The sequence below is a fragment of the Bos grunniens genome, chromosome 25 (assembly GCF_055505025.1).
Source record: "Bos grunniens cultivar Pamir isolate PY7600 chromosome 25, Bosgru_T2T1.0, whole genome shotgun sequence".
Classification (NCBI taxonomy): Eukaryota; Metazoa; Chordata; class Mammalia; order Artiodactyla; family Bovidae; genus Bos; species Bos grunniens.
In genome coordinates this window covers 42,053,972-42,074,775 of record NC_141189.1, presented here as the reverse complement: position 1 = coordinate 42,074,775, position 20,804 = coordinate 42,053,972, and the positions used below count along the sequence as shown (strand labels likewise).

Sequence of the window (20,804 nt, the reverse complement as noted above, 5' to 3'; positions counted from 1 at the left end):
GACGGCAGCCCAGAGCGGAGCTCCAGCGAGGGTGGGCCCCATAAGAGGGGTCGAGATCATCCATGGGGGGCGCCTCGGGCACTGTCCCGTTGCCATGGCTCCTGGCTGGGGCTGGCGTAACCTCTGCAGAGTGTCCTCAGGTTTCACCTCAGCTAATCTCCTGGGGCTCAGAGGCCAGGGGACACCTGCCAGAAGTGGGGCACAGGGAAGACACACCACCTCTCTCTTCTGAGAGCCCAGGTGATGCCCTCCTGGGTGTTAAGGTGTGTGGGCATCGCAGCCTGCTAGGTGTAACTGACCAAGCACCCGCCCACCCACAGGGCCCATCCCTGCCGTGTGCCGGGTCCCGCCCTCGTGTGCGCTCCTGCACACAGGACAGTGAGCCTCAGAGAGGCTCTCCCTGGCCTTCCTGTCCCCACTGCCCTTTCCCGTCACCCTGATCCTCTCCGTTGATGACAGTCTAAAAGTACCTCTATTAAGTCACTTTTGGTTTGTCGCCCGTCTCCCTGCTGGCCTCGGCGCTCAGAGTATGGTCTCGTCTGTTTTGTGCTAAGTGCCATCCGCACCAGCCCGTGCAGCCATGGCCCCTGGGGACGCAGGAACTCCGTGTCTCCCACCTGAACACGTCCAGAGGGGGTGTGTGAATCTGCTGAGTGTGCAACAGGCCACATGAGAGTGCCAGCCAAGCAGGAGATGCTGTCCAGCCCTGCCTTGCCACCTGGCTCCATCCAGAAGGCCTTGTGCACTAGGCTGCAGGGACCTTGGCAAGGGGACAGCTCTGCTCTGATGCCTGCGTTCAGGTGGCTCTGGCACCTGCTAAGGGGAGACCCCCGAGTGGACCTCCCGGCCAGCCGTCCTGACACCCATCGCTGGGACACGGCCCCACTCCATCTCTCAGAGTCAGCCTCCTGCCCTTTTCCATCCTCCTCAGACTTTCAGAAGGGCACTTTGAGTCCCCTCCGACCCCCAAGCTCTGGTCTGCCGCCCCAGCGGACCTAAGAGAACGAGGTGAAGACGCCACCGTCATCAGAGACGCCGCCACCGACGGGACAAGGGTTGTGGGCCAGCTGCGTAGACCTCAGGGAAAAAGGGGGCAGAGGACAGACTGGCGCGGGGCCCGCGGGGAGCCGAGTGCCCGCCCCTACCCCGCCCCAGCCCCGCCCAGGCACCCCCACCTCCCTCCAACGCTCGCCCCGCCCCGCCTCCCCGCCCCGCGCGCCCCGAGCCCCAGAGCGCAGCTCGGAGTCTGGAGCCAGCGCAGCGGGTGCGCGTCTCCCGAGGGGCCGCAGGCAGCGCCGTCCCTGGGTGAGTGCCGCGCCCCTGCCCCGCACCCCCGCCCCCAGAGCCCCACTACACTCTCCACGGGTCTAACCTCCTAACCTCCTGAGGGCAGCCTGCACTCTGGCCCTGGGTGGCTCCACACCGCCCCGCAGCCTCCCTGTCTTCTGCTTCTCCACACCCCTCCCTCCCATGAACCCCTGGAGTTCGCTGCCCGCTGCCAGGGGTCCCTCCCCACCCCTCTCATCGGCTGCCCTCTCGGTCTCCCCGGCCCACCACCTGCCCTCGCTGGCCACCCTCTACCTGGTCAGGGCAGAAGCCTCCGGGAGTCAGGGCCGGCCCCCTCTGCCCTGCGTGGGGGCCTGCCAGCCTTCCTGCGTTGGGCACTACAGTGGGGCCGCCCAGGATGGTGTGCGCAGCTGGAGGCTGTGGCTGGAGTAGGTGGTGGGGGAGGGGGGTAAGCGAGAGTGTGAGGGGGGGGCTGGGACTTCTGCGTGGGGAGACAGACGGTGGTGGGCCAGCACTGGGGACAGGGCGGTGGTGCTGGGCCAGGGTGCAGAGGGCCTGGTCCGGGGGCTCACCCTGGACTGGGAGGGAGTGGGGTGCAGCCCTGGGAGCTGGAGCTGGGGACGGAACCCCAGCATCTCCAGGGCTCCGGTGCTCTGGGCCCCTCCTCAGAAGGGAGTACACGGCCTGGAAGTTCGCCTGTGGGCCATCTCCCCACCCAGGGTCCAGGTGGGGCCTGGACTGCTGGCCCTGACCTCCCGCGAGCCTGGGGCCCCAGAGAAGGCGAGGGCGGAGAGACCCTGCTACCCAAAGTGTGAGGCAATCCCGGGTGCTGCTGAGTCCTGCCCGAGGAGACTGTGCTCCTGGGGGCAGCGGCCACTCGTGCGGAGGACCAGGAGCCCCCCAGGCTGACGCGGTCGATGCACCAGTGATGGTAAAGGCACCACTGGTTCCCAGGGACAGTGGCTGGGAGTTCTAGGGGCAGGAGCCCCTAGCCCTGGAGACTCCCCGAAGGGTGCGGAGGCCCCACGGAGACCCTGTTGTCACACGCGCACCTCAGGTCCCCTCGTGGGGAAGGGTGCCCCAGGCCAAGGCTGCCTTAAGGACAGATGGAGCGAGTTTAGGGGTGAGGAGAGGGGTGGCCATCAGCTGCCCCCCTGAGCTAAGCCCTCCCTGGGGAGGCAGGCCTGGGGGGTGGGGCTCTTGGGTGGTGCTGGGGACTGTCCCTGCCCCGCACAGGTGAGGACCCAGGAGCATCAAGCTGCCGTCTCAGTGGGTTCTACAACTGCCCCTGGGCAGCGGGGCCGGCTCCCTCTTGCTGACCAAGCATCATCTTAGCCTGTGAGGGGCTGGGCCCAGCACTGGTCCTCCTGGGAGCATGGAGCACTGGAGCACCAAGGTCTCCTCCCTGTCCCCAGGTCCCCGCGGAGGTTCTGGCTCCTCTGCGGAGCCCAGGACTGCTGGTGCTGGGCAGGAGACGCAGGCTGTTTGGGGCAGGCAGGTGGGAGCAGCTATTCAGCACCCACTGTATGCGGGTCATCACAGCAGCATCCTGTGTCAGGATGGTTTTCTCTGCTCGGTGGCTTTGTACAAGTCTCTGTTATGGGAGCCTGGGCCCAGAGAAGTGGTATGACTTACCCAAGACCCCTTGGCCAGCATGCGGGGGGTGCTGGGGCAGGGGGTGGGCTCTGTTCCCTGAGCCACAGCAGCGGTCCCTTCCTGGTGGGGGTCTGGGTCAGAAAGCCCCAGTGACGGCTTGTGGTCCTTCCACCGCCACCCTCCCCATCCCTTATCTGAGAGGAAGGGGCCGGAGGGATGAGTCCCCATGAGGGTGTGATTCCTGTGACCAAGATTGCTGTCCCTGAATAGTGACTCTTGCAGAATTGGGCTCCAAGTGGCAGGCATGGCAAGATCTACCTAATTTTGTTCTTTGCTGCTCTAAAGTTTAACTCAGGCCTTGGGGTGCCTGGGGGGAGGGGAGCCTGGCAATCTGCTCAGGTCACCTTGGGTTCTGGGTGTCAGGCAGCCTCCTGAAGGCACTCATCTGATTCAGAATCAAACTCACATTCAGGCCCATTGAGCTCCTGCCCCACTCAGCCTCCTGAGAGCCCATCCTTGGGTATTTTTTGAGGGAGGGTGTAGTCCCCAGGATTCTCTCCCCAGATGCCAACAAAGTCCACCCCACCATCTCCACACCAGAGTCTAGCATTCATTCCCCCGCAGCACCTCAATGGAGCTTTAAACATTATTTTACATTTAATTTTTTTTTATAATGTGAGGGAGCCTTCTGTGCTCAGCCCTGGGGAAGAGATCAGCAGGCCGACCCCCCACCCACCAGAGCTCCACTGCCTTGGGTCCACTCTTGGGGTGTTGGGGTGGCCCTCCTGCCAGCCGGGTGCCAGTCCCGCCCACCCCGCCCCCAACTTGGAGCGCAGCCCAAGGGACCCCCAGCTTCATCTTGAAATGCATAGACCCCAGGAGCCTGTGTGCATGCGTGCCAAGTCCCTTCAGTCATGTCCAACTCTTTGTGACCCCATGGACCATAGCCCACCAGGCTCCTCTGTCCATGGTATTCTCCAGGTAAGAATACTGCAGGGGGTCGCCGTGCCCTCCTTCAGGGGACCTTCCCGACCCAGGGATCGAACCCGCATCTCCTGTGTTGCAGGCAGATTCTTTTCCACTGAGCTACTGGGGAAGGCCCCCCCACCCCAGGAGCCTGCCTTAACCTTTTTTAAACAGAGGTTTTGTCATACACCTCACATCCGGTCACAATACACAGCAGGAGTGCTGGCGACCCGGACCAGCAAATCCTGCAAGACTCATAGAAAGGTCTTTTTCCGCTTCCAGCCGGCTGGGGGCCCTCCTCTGGGTGGGGGCTTCAGAGGGGACAGCGCTCGTCTCTCCTTTGCTCCTGGGACCCTCGTGGGCGGGGCCTGCTGTCCTAACCCCCTGCGCTGCTCCAAGGTTTCTGTCCAGCCTCTCTGCCCACATTCCCCGGAGTTTTCTCTTCCTCCTCGACACTCTGTAGGTCACTCAGACACTGTTTCATCTTTACTTTATCCGCTCAGGACAGAGTTCGTCCCAGGTCAGTTCTGCAGGCGCCCCTGCGCCCCGACCTCTGCACCTGCTCTGAGGGAGTCCCTCAGCCCCTCTTCTGATTCTGATTCTCTCTTCATCTGTGTCCAGACTTTCCTGGATTTTTTTTTTTTTTTTGTCCAAATGTTGATGTTTTTCACATCCAAGAGTTGTAATTTTCAAAAATAGACGCTTGTTCATTTTACTTCTCAGATAGAAGCCAAATTCATTTCAGAGTATTTTTATCCACGCCTGGAGGATCCTAAACATTTCTAAACGTATCTCAAGCACACTTGTTCATTTACTTTTGAACAAGCACACTTGTTCATTCACCTGAGCAAATCCGCTGATCCCCCTCCGCTCCGCTGATTTTCCGGGTCGAGTTTCCCGGTGGCCGTTAGCGTCTAGCCATGGCGCCGGTCAGGAGCAGAGTCTCCCTGCCCTTGCCAGTGTTGTTTATGCTGCACCCCCTTGTCTACCAGATGCCAGTCGCCCACCCCCAACCCCGGGGCCCCCAGCCCGGGCCTGGAGGCCGCTGGGGATGCCCTTGGTGCTGAGGTGACTTTGGGGCACCGAGGGTCAGCTGACCCCGGCTGGTCATCACAACCCTTTCCAGTCCCCTCAGGGCCTTGTCTGGGCCCCCTGGGGGCGCCTAGACCCCCATCCCGGCTGAGGTGTCAGCCCCCATCTTCCCTTCCTCCTCTCTTCATCAGCGGAGGTGGTTCCTTTCTCATGAGGATCACTATTTTTGTGAACCATTTCAACGTACAGAAAAGTACCAGAGTGATACAGTGGATACGTGTGCCCGTCACTGTGGACTTCAGGTGCCACCTCCCCAGCCCTGCCCTGGCTATTTCTCTACAAACCTTATCACCCCTGCTGCTGCTGCTGCTAAGTTGCTTCAGTCATGTCTGACTCTGTGCGACCCCATAGATGGCAGCCCACCAGGCTCCCCCGTCCCTGGGATTCTCCAGGCAAGAACACTGGAGTGGGTTGCCATTTCCTTCTCCAATGCATGAAAGTGAAAAGTGAAAGCGAAGTCGCTCAGTCGTGTCCAACCCTATGCGACCCCATGGACCTCAGCCCCCGAAGCCTCCCCCAAATCTGCCTGCCCCACATTGTCCCCCCGACCACACAGACACACACAGACACACACACACACAGACACACACACACACACATGGACACAGACAGACAGACACACACACGGACACACAGACACACAGACACACACAGACACATGGACACACACAGACACAGAGACACAGACATACACACACACGGACACAGACACACACACACACAGAGACACACGGACTTACGCACACACAGACACACAGACACAGACATACACACATACACACACACAGACACAGCCACACACAGACATACACATACACACAGACACACACACGCAGACACACACACATACGTGCATTTCTTCCTGGCCCGCGGCTCGGGCTGGAATCTGCCTCTGCCTGTCGTGTGTTACCTGTTCACAGGGTGGGGTCCTCACTGACCCACCCCCGCTCAGGGTCCTCTGCCTGGGGCTGCAGTCTGCTGTCCTGGGACTGGGGGTGCGGCCCCGCCCCAGAGCACGCGCAGCCCCGTCTCCGGTCGTCTCCTTGGCCCAGGGACATCCGCCCTGCAGCGGCAACTGCTGGGGGCAGGGAAGCCAGGTCCTTTTGGCCACGCAGCTGGGCTCTGCTGGGTGACGCGGACACGGCTCACAGGTGGGCTGGCAGAGCCTCTGCAGCCTGAGGTCTTGCTTTTCAGCCACGTGGAAGGCTGGGAGCCTCTGGATGGTTCCAGGAGGCCACCTGGAGTCCGGCTCTGGGGTTCCCCAGCAGAGTGGGCCTGGGTGTCTCCACACTCTGGCTTGCCTGGGCTGGGGGTGCCTGGCTGCTGTCCCAGCCTCCTTGTCCCTCCCCTCCCACCTGTCCTGCGGGTCCCTGGGGAGGCAACTCCGAGGGTCCTCAGTCCGTTACCTGTGAGGTGAGGTATCAGTGCCCTCCCAGGACTCCGTGAAGGTGGCCTGGCTGAGCCGGGAAGGGGGCCTCTGGGTGCAGAGGGCTGAAGGGACAGTCAAGTCTCTGGGGGCTGCTGTGGCATCTCGGCTCCAGGGGCTACCTGCCCAGTGCCCCCACAGCCACCGACCCACTGCTCCTTCCTCTCCAGGTTTGTTTTCCAAACAATTTGCTTAATGTGATTCCCAGCCCAGTTGAACATGAGTAATCGTATTTACCCGCCGCCCCGGGGTAATCCCGTGCGTCCTGGGCAGGTGGGGCAGGAGCAGGGGAGACGCCCTCGGCTCAGTCGCTCTGTGTCCTTCCTTCTCTTGCAGCGGACGCCCCGGCGCTCCCGCTCAGCCTGCCCTGCCCGCAGTGGCCACGATGGAGCCTCTGTTCCCGGCCTCCCCGCTGACCACCTGGAACACCTCCTCAGTGGTGCCCAGCGGCAGCGGCGATGAGAATGGGACGCTGGCGGGGCTGGGGCCCTCACCAGGTGCCCGGGCAGTGGTGGTACCAGTGCTCTACCTGCTGGTGTGCGCAGTGGGGCTGGGCGGCAACGCACTGGTCATCTACGTGGTTCTGCGCCACGCCAAGATGAAGACGGTCACCAACATCTACATCCTCAACCTGGCCGTGGCCGACGTGCTGCTCATGCTGGGGCTGCCCTTCGTGGCCACGCAGAATGCCATCTCCTACTGGCCCTTCGGCCCCGTGCTGTGCCGCCTGGTCATGACGCTGGACGGCATCAACCAGTTCACCAGCATCTTCTGCCTGACGGTCATGAGCGTGGATCGCTATCTGGCCGTGGTCCACCCCATCCGCTCCGCCCGCTGGCGCCGCCCCCGGGTGGCCAAGCTGGCCAGCGCTGCGGTCTGGGCCTTCTCGCTGGTCATGTCTCTGCCACTGGTGGTGTTTGCTGACATCCAGGAGGGCTGGAACACCTGCAACCTCAGCTGGCCGGAGCCCGTGGGGCTGTGGGGGGCCGTGTTCATCATCTACACGTCCGTGCTGGGCTTCTTCGGGCCGCTGCTGGTCATCTGCCTGTGCTACTTGCTCATCGTGGTGAAGCTGAAGGCATCCGGCGTGCGCGTGGGCTCCACGCGGCGGCGCTCGGAGCGGAAGGTGACCCGCATGGTGGTGGTGGTGGTGCTGGTGTTTGCGGGCTGCTGGCTGCCCTTCTTCATCGTCAACATCGTCAACCTGGCCTTTGCGCTGCCCGAGGAGCCTGCCTCCGCCGGCGCCTACTTCTTCGTGGTTGTGCTGTCCTACGCCAACAGCTGTGCCAACCCCCTGCTCTACGGCTTCCTCTCCGACAACTTCCGCCAGAGTTTCCGGAAGGTTCTGTGCCTCCGCAAAGGCTACGGTGCTGGCGCTGAGGATGCGGATGCCACGGAGCCACAGCCGGGCCCGAGCAGCCGGCTGCAGGAGGCCATGATGCCCATGCGCAGCTGCAAGGCCAACGGGCTCATGCAGACCAGCAAACTGTGAGTGCTGAGGCTGCGGGGGCAGAGGGGGCCCGGCAAGGCTGCGGGACCCACAGCCACCTCTTCTGCCTTTCCTCCCAGAGTTGGGGGGCTGGAGCTGAAGAGGAGACTAGCCAGACAGCAGCGGGCAGGCGGAGCCGCCTCCCAAGGCAAACAGCAGACTGGAGAGGCCATGGGCGCGTGCAAATGCTGGACCCCGGAGGAATTCGGCTTTCAGTCTGGTCTGGCCGGAATGGTCCTCTCCACCCCCAGAAACACCAGCTCATCCCCCTCCACCCCTGGCCCCAGGCCTGAAACAGGTCCTAGAGAAGGTGCCTGGCAGCCTCACTGGGGGAGGCCTGGGCTCCCGGATGCCCGGGCCTCACTGTGATCATGGCTGGAAGGAGAAGAAGGACATGGGGGTCATTTGCCCCCCACAGGCCCCGCTGAGACAGCCCTGCCCAGTGTCCCTCCTGGGGTCCATGGCTGGACCAGAGGAGGAAGCAGAAACCAGGGGGCGCGGGGAGTGGGCAGCGCCGTGCTGGGCAGGGGAGAGTCAGGGTCAGCGCTGCCGGGGCCTCGGCACGGACCCCAGACCGAGGCCAAGCCCTGGAAACGAGATCACGTAACAAGGGCGCTTGTGTTTGACAAGTGCTCCCTGAATAAATTAGAGAATAAATGTTTGACTCTTTCCCAGAGCAAATATTGTCCCTGGAGCCGATCGAAACTGGTGTACATCAGTGCGGGCGGATCGCAGGCAGCCGGGGCGGGGCAGGCAGCAGGACACCCAGATAATAGTGAGGGGAGCGTCCGTACCCGCGGAAAGGAGCCTCGGGGCTGGGCTGGCAGGAGCGGGGTGTGGCCCTGAGGATGTGGGCGGTGGGGCGGGGGCATCCGATCCTTCCACGGCTGTTGGGTGTGGGGCATGGGCAGCTCTCTTGGGGCTCCTGTCCCCGACTCTGGGTGAGTGGGGTCCCGGCCGTCTCCTCAGCCCCAGCTTTAGTATCCAGCCCCACCTGGGCTCCACCTAGAGGGTGGAGGACACAAACCCTGGTGTCAGTCACAGGGAGCTGGTGACCAAAGCCTCCCCGCCCGGCCCTAGGGGAGAGGCATCCCGTGCAGGGGTGGATGCCTGGGAGAAACAAGTCTGTCTGACCAGTCACCCCCCTTCTGCCGGCCAGGCCACCCGTGGGCTTGGATGCAAAGTCCATCTGCTCAGAGTGACTTTGGGGAGCAAACAGATGGCACGGAAATATCTGCTCGGGTCAATTTCTCCCAATTGATTTGACACGGCGAGGTCCCTCCCTGGGCGGTGCGGACACTAGAGTGCCCTCGCCAGTCCTGCCTGTGAGCATGTTGGTGTGTGTGGACATGCCTGTGTGTTTGTCCATGTGCCTGCTTCTGGGTGTGTGTGCCTGTGTGCGTGCATGTGTATACACTCATGTGAATGTGTGTGTGTGTGTGCATGTGCCTGCTTGTGGGTGTGATGCATGTGTGGACATGTGTGTACACATATGTGAATTCAGTGTACCTGTGTGCATATACGTGTACTGGCATGTGTGTCTGTATGTGTGCACATGTGTATACATGTGTAGGTGTGTGTGCATGTGCCCCCTTGTGGGTGCCTGTGTAATGCATGTGTAGACATGTGTGTACCTCTGTGTACATGTATGTGTGTGCCTGTGTGTACCATGTGTGAATGTGTGTGTACCTGTGTGTACATATGTATGAATGTGTGCACCTGTTTGTGCACATGTGTGAATGTGTGCCTGTGTGTGCATGTGTGAACCTGTGTCTGTGTGTATGTGTGTCGGTGTGTGTACACATATGTAAATGTACCTGTGTGTGCACGTGTGTGAATGTACCTGTGTGTGCACGTGTGAATGTGTGTGCCTGTGTGTGCCCAGGCCTGATAGACTCAACAGGTGGAGGAAGAGATGCCAGGTGGCCTGTGGACCCTGGGTCTGTGTGGGAGTTGGTGACTGGGCTCGGCCAGTGTGGACAGTCCCCAAAGCCCTGGGTGGGGGGTACTGAACAGGAGAGAGTGAGCACCTGGGCACCCCTGAGGGCCTGTCGAGGTGCGGGGACAGGAGTGTCCCAGAAGGATGTGAGCCCACGGAGCCGTGGACACGGTACAGTGGGTGTGGGGATGCAGCCTGGCCCGGCCACTGCCCTCCCCGCCCAGCACAGGCTGGGGACAGCTGCGGGGGCACAGAGCACCACACTGCTTGCAGGTCTTGGGGCCCCAGGCCCCGAGCAGGGTGGGGAGGGCAGAACAAACACCCTCAGCGGAGCGGGTGACCTGCTTTACTGTCTCTCTCTCCGCATCAATGGGTTTTATTGGCTATTGGGCTCCAGTGGCTCCCAGAGTGACCTTGCTCAGGAAATCCGGCCCGCAGGACAGGGTGAGGCTGCCTCCGGGATCAGGATGGGCTGAGGGTTGGCTATTTGCCAGGCCGGGGGGGTGGGTGTGTGGGGGGGTGGAGGACCATGGTGCAGCCCCCATGGGCAGAGCCCATGCTATGGCCCACCCTGGGGGCTGAACGAGGGCATCCCTGGAGGGGTCAGTGGGGCCCATCCTGGGGTGTCTCGGGACAGGAGGCAAGCAGGCCGCAGGTAAACACCAGGAAGAGCCTCCTACGGAGTCTGGGGGCTGAGAGCTGGTATGTCTTTTGGGGGTGTCAGGCAGCTGACTGACTGAGAACAGGGTCTTTGCTGGTCACCTGTCGGGGCCACCGTGGAACCCGGGGCCTCAAGGGCTGGGCGGGCTGGGGCCCTGGGGAGGCCACTGGGGCTGTGGCCCGCTCCTCCAGCCCAGCCTGCCGCCTCCTCTCCATGCTGCCCTGGCTCCTCGAGGCTGGCCCGACCACTGTGAGCCACTGTCCAGCTGGAGTCCCCACCTTGAAGGTCCAGCGACTGTCCAGGAACCTGAGGGGGTCCCCATCGCTGCCCCCCGCCCTGGCTCTCAGGCTCACCCCTCCCCATTCCCTAGGCTGCACATCTGGCCGTGGTGGTGACAGCTGTGCATTTGTCGTATCTGCGCTGATGGGGGTCTGGGGGCTCCACCTGGGCGCCTGCGTGGGTCCTGACTGGTGCAGGGGGAGTGTCTCCACCGGAGGAAACCTCCTCCCTGGCTCCTGCCTCTGGGGAGGGGGCTTGAGTGCCCTTCTCAGCCTGTCTCTTCTCTGACCTCTGCACACACGGCAGACCGTGGCCATGGCCACAGGGTGTGGGGCGCCAGGCCTGGGTGCAGGGCGGGGGCACCGCAGGAGGGGAGGGGCAGGGCCGTTCACAGGGGCTGGCTGTGAACGAAGGAAACTGACTGCAGAGCAGTGGGGACTGGCCCGATCCCCTTCTGCTCTGCACCCCGAGTGTCTCCTGTGCCCCCACGTGTCCCCCGTCCCCCCATGCCCAGGAAACAGGCGGCCCCTCCTTTGGGCAGCTTGAGGAGGGTTTAATGAAAGGACATTTGCAGAGTGGACCCAGGGCAGCAGCCATCCTGGGGGCTGAGGGCCTGTCCTCTCCCCCCCACCCACGTGGCACCTGGAAGGTGACCTGGCCGTGGGGACCCATGTTCTGGTGGTCATCGGGTCTGAGAGGGTAGCCAGAGGAAGGGTCAGCTTCCAGAGCCCCTTGACCTCTCCCCATTTGGAACCCAGGACCCACCCTCCCAGCTGAGCCCCCAGGAGCCATGCCGAGGGGTCCCTGGCTCCAGGCAGGGGTCCAGTGGGTGCAGGTGTCACGAGAGGGGCCAAAGCTCCCAGGAGCCATGCTGTGGCTCCTCGGCCCCCTGGACAGTGGACCTGTCTGCCTGTGCATCCTCTGGAGGCCCTACCCAGAGGAGGGACACAGATGATGGTGACGACCAGGCAACTTGGAAAGGAGACTCTCTGGATGGACGCCCTTGTACACCTTAAATAATATTGAGTTGTTCCCTTTTTGGGCTCCCCTGCTGGCTCAGCTGGTAAAGAATCCGCCTGCAATGCGGGAGACCTGGGTTCAATCCCTGGGTTGGGAAGATCCCCTGGAGAAGGGAAAGGCTTCCCACTCCAGTATTCTGGCCTGGAGAATTCCATGGACTGTACAGCCCATGGGGTCGCAAAGAGTCGAACACGACTGAGCGGCTTTCACTTTGTTCACTTTAAAATGGTACATTTTATGGTGCATGACTTTCACCCAAATTCTAAAAATAGATGTTTTGTTGGAATTCCACCAAACGGATAAAAACTGAGACAGGAAACGGCTTCCATAGGATTCCGCCTCTGGGCTGCCCCGTGTTCCGGTCATTTCCAGCTCTCTTCCCCAGGGGCAGGTGCATCCTGGTCCCCCCCACTCCGCCCCAGGCCGCCGTGTGGTGCATCAAGGATGCTGTTCACCCTCTCGTCTCCTGAGCGAGCAGCGCGGCACGGATTCCTGAGTCTGGAGCTTCCCATCACTTTGTGGACAGGATGACTTCCCCTCGTCCCACCCGTTCTCAGTCATGGGTTTTAACTAAGCCGGGGGTCGGGGGGGCAACCACTCTCAGTGTCCCTGGCGCGTCCCAGGCACGCAGGCTCTGACCAGCAGCCTCCACAGGGTTCTCGCTCGCACTCAGGGGAGACCCCACCTGGCCCCTGCTCTCTGAGGGCGGGGGTGGCCTTGACTTTGGAGTTGATTAGACACCGTCTGTTTGGCCTGCTCTGCCCTCTGGGCCAGCAAGGGGAGCAGGGCTGTCCCGGGGGCTCAGTGGAGCCGCCCCAGGGCCTCTGGTCTAGGCCCCACGAACGGAGTGAGGTGAGAGGGAGGCCCAGCGGCCAGTGCATCCACAGATTTCATGGAAATGCCCCCCCATCCCTGCACCCTCAGGGCCCAGTGCACCTCGAGGTCAGACGGGGAGCCCGAGAGAGCCGGCTTTGCCCAGGCTGCTGGACCGGGCAGCCCTCCCACCCCCAGTGGCCAGGCTGGCCTGCAGCACTCTGCGGGCGGGGTCCCAGTTGGGGGCAGGGAGTCCAGACCTGGGAGGATGGAGGGAGGTCCTTCCACCCCTCATGCTCCTGTGCGGGTGCCTTTATCTCTGCCGTGGGATGCCCCCCCTTGGCCCCCGCGGCCCCTCTTAGCGCTCCTGATGCCCTGCTGGTTGCCAGGCACCCTGGGCGTGTCCAGTTATTCCAGTCATAAAAGGACTCGGGCCAAAGTGCAGCCTGAGGCTCCTTGGCCCAAGTCAGCATCACTGGTGGGGGTGGGCAGTACTGAGCCGTCGGGAAGGGCTGGGGAGGTGTCCAGGGCTGCCCTCTGGCTCCCCGCGGGCTCTTCGAGCACCCTCTAGTCTCACTGGGGCCGGGCTCACCAGTCCAGGGTGCCTCACTCAGCTCCCAACCCCTCGGCTACGGCCAGTCCCCCAGAGTCCTGAGGCCCCCTACCCTGCACCACGGCCGGGCCCAGCTGGGCCTTGGGGCTCCTGGGAGTAGACATTGCTGTGAACCCATGTCCCTCATACCTGGGCCTCCCCCCGACCCCCGGCTTAGTTAAAACCCATAACTGAGAACGGGTGGGATGAGGGGAAGTCGTCATGTCCACAAAGTGATGGGACATTCCAGACTCAGGAATCCGTGCCCACGCTGCTCGCTCAGGAGACGAGAGGGTGAACAGCATCCTTGATGCACCACACGGCGGCCTGGGGCGGAGTGGGGGGGACCAGACCCTGCTTGTGCTGGGGGTTTGGGGTCACAGCCCCGCCCAGGCCTGAGCTCAGGGACTCAGGCCTCTGAGTCCCAGCTTCCTCCTGGGATGTCCCTCATACCTGGGCCTCATACCTGGGACCCCAGGAGCCCCCAACCCTGGTCCAGAGCTGGCCTGAGAGCCAGCCTCAGAGGTGGGACTGTCACAGCCCTTGAGCCCCTGCAGAAGGCTGCTGGCTGAAAGCCCCCTCTCCCTGCAGACTCGGAGTCCCAGTAGCCCCTCTCCAGTGGGGGCCCTCCCCTCCCCCCATCCCAGGCCACACTAGAGGAGTCAGCCCTATTTGAGGGGGATCCAGCTCCCAGAATCACACACACTTGGGGGTCTACACACCTTCGCTGGACCTCAAAATCTCCACCTCTCCAGGGCGCCCCGGTCTGGGAATTTGGGAGGGTGGGCCCTGTTGCCCACGGGTGTGTGTGGACGCTCCTGGATCCAGCCTCACTCAGGGCAGATGTTCCTGAGGGTCACGGGGTTCCGTGCGGCAGGGGAGGGGCACCGTGCTCCCAGCTGTGTCTCCTCCCCCAGCACGGGGATGAGGGGCCCCCACCCCCTCCCCAGCCTCCCCCAGCAGATGACCATGGTCTGGGGAGGTCTGCCAGGGACCATCTCAGGATGGACTGAGCTCCTGGGGTGGGGCGGGGGGGCTGTGATGAGGAGACAGGACCCGACATGCAGCGTTCTGTGGGCTCAGGGCCCCAGGGTGGAGGCTCCAGCGTGTTCATCACCTGGCAGCCCCAGCAGGCTCAGTCTGGCCAGCCTGCATCTCCAGCCACATCCGCCTGGCCCGGGATCTCAGCCAGCACGCCAGGCTCTGGTGACTCCAGACGCTGCTCCTGCCAGGGCCGCGGCCGCCTCACCAGCTCAGCATCCTCACTTGGGCGGAGCGGCCACAGGAGGGGAGGCTGGGGAGGGCCCAGAGAGGAGGCGGTGGGCAGTGGGGCCACAGAGGCCAGACAGAAGATCCCAGAATGACCAGAGGACACGTGGCAGGAAAGGAACAGGCTCGGAGCGGACCGGAGAGCGGGCAGCCTGGTGGCTCTTACTGCTGGGCGGACGGAGGCCTCCAGTGGAGAAAGCTCGGCCAGTCCACACACGCCTGCCCGCAGGGATGGGGCCGGCCTGCTCACTGCGGGTCCCCACCAGGCCCAGCTTCAGCATGTAGAAGTGGAAGGTGATACCCCAGGGGTCTGGGGCTCCCCGGGCTCAGGCGTGCATGCTCCTCCCAGCCCACTCAAGACAGACCCGGGGATGCCGCAAGCCCCAGAAAATCGACCCACCAGGGCTGGCAGTGTGTTCACCCAGGCAGAGGCCTGTCCTGGCCCAGCCCAGCCACCCACCTACTCCACGTCGTTGGTCCCGTGGCCTCTGCTGCCCTGAGCACCCTGGAATTCAGCATACTCCACTCCTCCCCCAGAGCCTCCCCAGCGTCCAGCCCAGCACTCAGTAGGTGCTTTGTAATTCTCTCACAGCGCGGGGCCTGGCATAGCCTTTATAAGAGAAAAGGGAACCCAACCAGGGGGCCAAGCTCCTTAGCGGGTGGAGGTGCCCCGCCCCAACCCCGCCCACCGCGCGCCGGGAACGCGGGTCTGCTCCGGAATCTCTTGCTGGGACCCCTCGGTTGGGGTCCGCGTCTAGCAGAGCTGGTGGGTCTGTCTTGCTCCTGCCGGGCCGCCCTCAGCTCAACGTGTGCATGCGGGCGGCGCTCAATCACAGCTGGCCCCAATCCTGGGCGGGGGGCTCTGGAGTGTGGGCCCTGGGAGCTGGCGTGGCGCCGGGCCGTCAGAGCTCGGCATCCGGCTTGACCAGGTGGCCGCTGAAGGTGATGTAGAGGTCGCCGCTCTCGCCGAAAATGGCGTTGTCGCGGTCGCGCTGGAACATGCGCACCCACACGGCGTCACCCGCGGCCAGCGGCAGCAGCAGGCTCTGCGCCTGCATCACGCTGCGCTCGCTGGGCTGCGCGTACAGCACGGCCGCCGCGCGCGCGTTGCGCATGATGTGCAGGTAGGTCTCCTTGTAGTTCCAGGTGTGCACGTTGAGGCTCAGGAAGTAGACGCCGGGTGCGGTGCCGAAGAAGCGGCCGGAGGCCAGGTCGAAGGCGCCGTCCAGGTTGACCAGCTCCGTGTCGAAGGTCACCGCCTGGAGGGCGTCGGCGCTGTGCAGCCCCTCGCGCCGGCCCACCGAGAAGGCCGCGTAGGCGCGCGGGCACTGCGCGCCCGGCAGCCCCGCCTGCCCCTTCTGGCCCTTGCGCCCCCGGAGGCCCCGGGAGCCGGGCGGGCCCTCTTTCCCGCTCCTGCCAGAGCGACCTCTGACCCCCGCCTCGCCCTTTTCACCTGCCGGGGAGGGGCGGGGCGTGAGCAGAAGCCCCTGGTCAAGGCTCCCAGGGTCAGATTCTCTGGCCACGCGGCCCTGCAAGTGATCTCGCCTTTGGGGCCTCAGTCTCCTCTCTCAGAGGGGCGCTAACCCACTCTCCAAGAGGCAAAGAGAAAGAAGCCACACCCCGAGGGCCTGGCTGTTCTGGGGTCTGTGCTGACGGTCATGTGAGGCCAGCGGGGTCAGGCAGCCGCCAGAAGAAGGGTCTGAACTGGTCTTTGAAGGAGGAGAGCTCTGGGGTTCAAGCTCAGTGCAGCCGGCAGTCCAGCCCCTAGGGTGCGGCCCTCCCGGAACCCTTCCTCTCTTGCCCCCAGAGGGGACCCAGCCCCCTTCCCCTCCCCTAGGGGCAGGGCTGAGGGCAGCCTCAGGCCCTCTATCCACAGCCCCTTCCCCGGGACACCCTCTGCCCACCCGGGGGGTGGCTGTGGGGAGCGGGGAGCAGGCACCCGTCCATTGTCTCCTCGGGGCCCCCCGCCTTCCCAGAGCCTGCCCTGGGCCCTGTCCCCTCCCCTCAGCACAGGTGTCCCTATGGGGGGGGGGTGGGGGAGGCCACCCCTCTGGGGACACTCACCTTTCAGGATCGAGATGTCGATGGTGGGCCGCAGGCGGGGCAGCCCCGCCCACGCGTCCCCGTCACTCACGTGGGCACCTGGGCCGGGGGCGGCGGGGGGCCAGGCTGGATGGCAGCACTGCACGCACGGCCGGCGGGGCAGCCCCAGGCCGCGCCAGGCCCCAGCGGGCAGCGCCAGGAGCAGCAGGAGGGCAGGGGCCACCATCCAGGCCAGGGCCTGCGGCCGGGCAGGAAGGGAAGAGAAAGGTGGGAGAGGAAGGCGGGGAGTGGAGGGCTCGCCCTGCTGAGCCCCCAGCGCCCCCCACGGCAGCCTGGCAGCTCCCCTGTATGGGGGAGACGATGGGGGGCCCAGGGAGCCTCCTGGATGGGGAGGGACAGCTGGGACCCCTCGAGGGGGCTGCAGTGGGCTCGGCCAGAGCCTCGTCCCACACAGAACGCTTGGTCAGCCCCTCCTGGACTCTCATCCCGCCCTGACACGCTGATGGGTCCCTGCCCGGGACTGAGACTCCTCCCTGACACAGCCTGGGGGCCACCACTGCTGGGAGGGCCCCGCACTGTCTTCCCCGAGCCCCGAGCACCAAGGCGGCCGCCCATGGGAGCTGACGCTTCCTGGGCACTGCTCCCTGCTCGTGCCCCTCCCTCCCCGAGGCCTTAGTTCTGGGTGGCAGCGGACACCCTCAGTGCCTGCAGTTGGGGAATCCAGGTCCCCAAAGCCCCGTGGCCGGAGATTCCACGCCTGGGAGATGCAGGGGGCACTGAGTGGGGGTGGGGCTCTGAAACAGCCCCCCAACCCCTCCTCACCGGGACTGGCCAGAGCCCTCCAGGAGGGGCTACTTCAGGGAAGGGTATGTCCCCCACCCCCCGACACACACTCCGGGCAGCGGGGCCCCGGGCCCGTGTTGGGTGGGGCCCGACATGAGGCAGTTTCTGCCAGGCTGCCTTGCTGGGCAGAGGGGACATGTGCATCCTGACCCCCTAGGAGGAGGCAGGGTAACCAGGGAGGCTGTCCCGGCCCCCACCCAGCTGTACAGAAGCTGGTCTTTAATCCCTGCCAGTCCTGAGCCTCCGGTCTCCATGTCCCCTCCCCCGGAAGACCCTGCCTGACCCCGGGCCCATCAGTGCCAGGTGGAGCCACACTTTCCAGCTGCTGGGGGCCCTGGGTAAGCTCCATATGGGCCCAGGCCTCAGTTTTCCTGGCAAATGGACTCTGCCTGCCCTGTTCTCCCAAGGGCTGCGTCCAAGAGGCTCAGGCAGGGTTGGTCTCCTGCAAGGGCAGGTGTGTGAAATCGGGGTCCTCACTCTTCTCTGTACCCTGGCCATCCTGAACAAATATCCAGGCCCCCTCTTCCAGGAAGCTCTCAGGACTGCAGCCCAAGATGCAGGCCTTCCTCTTCCTCTCTTCCTCTTCCTCTTGGGAGACCCACTCCCAAGCTGAGCTTTCCTGGCAGGTGGGACCCCTTGTCTCTACCACCTCCTTTTCAAACCTCACAGACCCTCACCCGCCCCTTGAGCCACATTGGACCCTGCAGGACTCTCCCAGACCCCTCCCATGGAGGAAACGGACCAGCTTGGGTGTCTCCTGGGCAGCCACCCCCCAGGCAGGCCTGTGCTGCTGGGGCCCCTACCACAGGCCCTGCTCAAGGTTGCTGTAAAGACCACCACCCACCCCCACCGCCCGTTACCATTTCACGACCGGGTGTTGCTGCCTGCCTGGCGGTCTCCGGCGTCTCTGCACAGCGGCCAGTGAAAGAGCCCTTTCATGCCCGCCCCAGGCACCCGTGGCTTCCCTCTTGGCCATCCAAGACCAACAGGCCTCGGGCCAGCTTCCGAGCTCCCGGCAGGAGGCTCACGGGGCCCCGATGCCCGCCACCCGGCCTGCCACCTGCCGCAGCCCTGCCTCAGGAGCTCTGAGGTCCTCCCCCAGCCCTGTCGTGGCGGGGCTTGGGGGCCTGGGGTGGCCAGGATTGTGGGGCTGGCTGCCATCTGGGGTGCGGTGAGTTAGGGGGAGTCGGGGAGGCTGGAGTAGTGGCTGAGTGGAGACTGGCAACGAGGCCGGAGGCCAAAGTTGGAGACAGACCACTCACCGGTGTTGAGCCCACCTGGTAACAGTGGCCCCCTCCCATCTCAGGCTGGGCCGTGAGGGCTGGGCCTGGTGGGTGGCGCTGGGGGGTGGGGGGCAGCGTCTGGCCAGGCTGTGGTGTCTGCCCCCACCTCCCGCCACACCCTAGCAGGGCCGTGGCGCCCAGTGGAGAGGCTGTGATACCCTGTCAGGGGCCCTTGGCAGTAGCCAAGCCTTTCAGAGGATGAGGGTTATGTCCCTGTGATGCCAGCCCCCTCCGGCAGGAATGACTCACAGGGCGCCCCGGGCAGTGGCAGGCGGGGGCTGTGACTACACCAGGACCTGGCCTCATGCTTGCTTGGGCCTGAGCAGCTGGACACTGGGCCCCGGGCAGCACCTGGCGCCTCGGCCTCTGAGCACGAGGCCATGTGACTCCCTGAGAAGCATCCCCCCTCCTCGACCACACCAAGCCAGGCTGCCTGGCGGCGGGGCACCGACATGGCCTGGGGAGCTGGGGCCACCTTCCGGGAGGCAGGCTGTGGGCATCTGGGGCTGGCTTGCTCGCCCCTGCAGATCTGGGTATAGCCCAGGGTCCGGCACTCCCCACAGGCACCCCGTGCCCTCCTCACTGCTGACCATGGAGGAGGCAGGCTGGGGGTAGCGGGGGAGACAGGGGACCCTGCCTGTGGGGGATTCTCATGCCAGGCTGGGGAGAGCAGAGTTGGTGAGGGCTGTGGTCAGGGGAGCCCGCCAGCTGGAGCTGGTTCCCGGACGCCCCCGGCTCCTGGAGGTGAAGGTTCTCACTGCAGCAGTGCTCAGCCGTCCCCACGCCTTGTCCTTGTCTGGAGCAAGGACACTTTCTGGTGGAATCCAGATCGGGTGGCCTGGACGGAGGCCTCTCTGCAGACGCCACCCCACCACCCTCTGCCAGGGCTGGGCTAACCCAGGCTCCGGCCAGAGCTGCTTGGCCCAGGGGTGGGCTGGGGGCTCCTCTCTGCCTGCTCTACTTTCGTCTCGGGGGCTTCTGGGGCACCCAGAGAGAGGGAGACGCCCGGGCTCCACTGCTCCCTGCGTCTGACCTCGTTTCCCCATCTAAAATGGGCACCATGGACTCAGCAGTGGCCAGAGTGTCCCCAGGCTTCAGCCACCCTCAGGGCCCTGGTGTCCCCCCGTGCCTCCCGGTTCCCCACTCCTGCAGGTCCTGAATCCCTGAGGGTGGGCGTAGCTGTCTGCCTCCTCCCCAGGGCTGCTGACTCCCCAGAGAGACGCAGCCATCGCCTCAGGAACCTGCTGAGCAGCCCAGGACCATCCCTCAGCTCCAGGGCCTGGTCATTTATCTCTACAAGAGGACAAGATTTCCGGCCTCACGGGTGGTCATGAGACAACTGCGAACAATGAGTGCCCGGCCCCCCGGGCCGTGGAGATAATGAGCCTTGCACAGCACCTCCACTTGGCTCCCCGTCAGCGGCCCCAGTCGGGGGTGGGGGGTGCGGGCTGGGACACGGAGGCCCTGGGCACTGATGGGGGCTCCGCACAGCGCGACCTCGGCTGATAATGGGGTCTGAGAGCTGCGAGTGTGCGGCCGGGTTATTATCTCCTGGCCTCTTAATGCAGGCTGCCCGAGTCCTGCTGATGAGCTGCTGTTGGGGAGGGAAGTGGCCCCCTTGAGCTCGTCAGCAGGGGGCACAGGGAGAGAGCCTCAGCAGAGGGGGAGAGAGAAGGCCTGGTGCTGCTCAGGGGGTGCCCCAGAGACAGAGCCCACTTCTGTCCAGAGCCGTGGACACCCCCACCCCCAGCTCAGGTATGCCCTCTGGTGCCCAGCCCGCGCCAGGCAGGGGTGGCAGGGAGCAGTCCCACGGTTCCCTGGGTGGTCACTGCCCCAGGCCTGCAGTGTGCAGCCCAGGGGCCAAGTCCCTTGGGGGTAGCTGGGCCAGCACCATGTTCTGAAGCCCCTGCTAATGAGAGGGGAGTGCCAGCTGGCCTTGGGTGACCGTCCAGGGCACGGTGAAGAAGAACGGAGCTCAGCTGCCACTGCGGGGCCCGGAGGCCGTGACCAGTGGTGACGGGAGGTGACGCTCCCCTGGAAGCATCTGGCAGGTGGCCCAGGTGGTCAGCGGGGGCAATGAGGGGGACCTCGACTGACCCCTGTCCCCAAGTGGAGACTGGGGGTGCCCCAGGCAGGAGACCCCTGGCCTCCCACAGCGGGATGGGGTCCGCAGGCAAAGCGACCCTGCCCAGGTGCGCACCCTGAG

General features: G+C 64.4%; 2 protein-coding genes across 2 annotated transcripts; one reads left to right on the top strand and one right to left on the bottom strand.

The window, feature by feature from the left end:
* The first annotated feature begins 1,197 nt into the window (after positions 1-1,197).
* Positions 1,198-8,513, top strand: SSTR5 (somatostatin receptor 5). Its single transcript, XM_086374326.1, has 2 exons — positions 1,198-1,305; positions 6,704-8,513. The coding sequence occupies exon 2, from the start codon at positions 6,753-6,755 to the stop codon at positions 7,857-7,859; it is 1,107 nt and encodes a 368-aa protein (XP_086230452.1). The 5' UTR covers positions 1,198-1,305; positions 6,704-6,752; the 3' UTR covers positions 7,860-8,513.
* Positions 8,514-15,010: 6,497 nt separating this feature from the next.
* Positions 15,011-16,704, bottom strand: C1QTNF8 (C1q and TNF related 8). The gene is made up of 2 exons (XM_086376801.1): positions 16,494-16,704; positions 15,011-15,882 (listed from the first exon to the last, which is right to left on the bottom strand). The coding sequence occupies exons 1-2, from the start codon at positions 16,696-16,698 to the stop codon at positions 15,332-15,334; spliced, it is 756 nt and encodes a 251-aa protein (XP_086232927.1). The 5' UTR covers positions 16,699-16,704; the 3' UTR covers positions 15,011-15,331.
* Between the last annotated feature and the right edge of the window lie 4,100 nt (positions 16,705-20,804).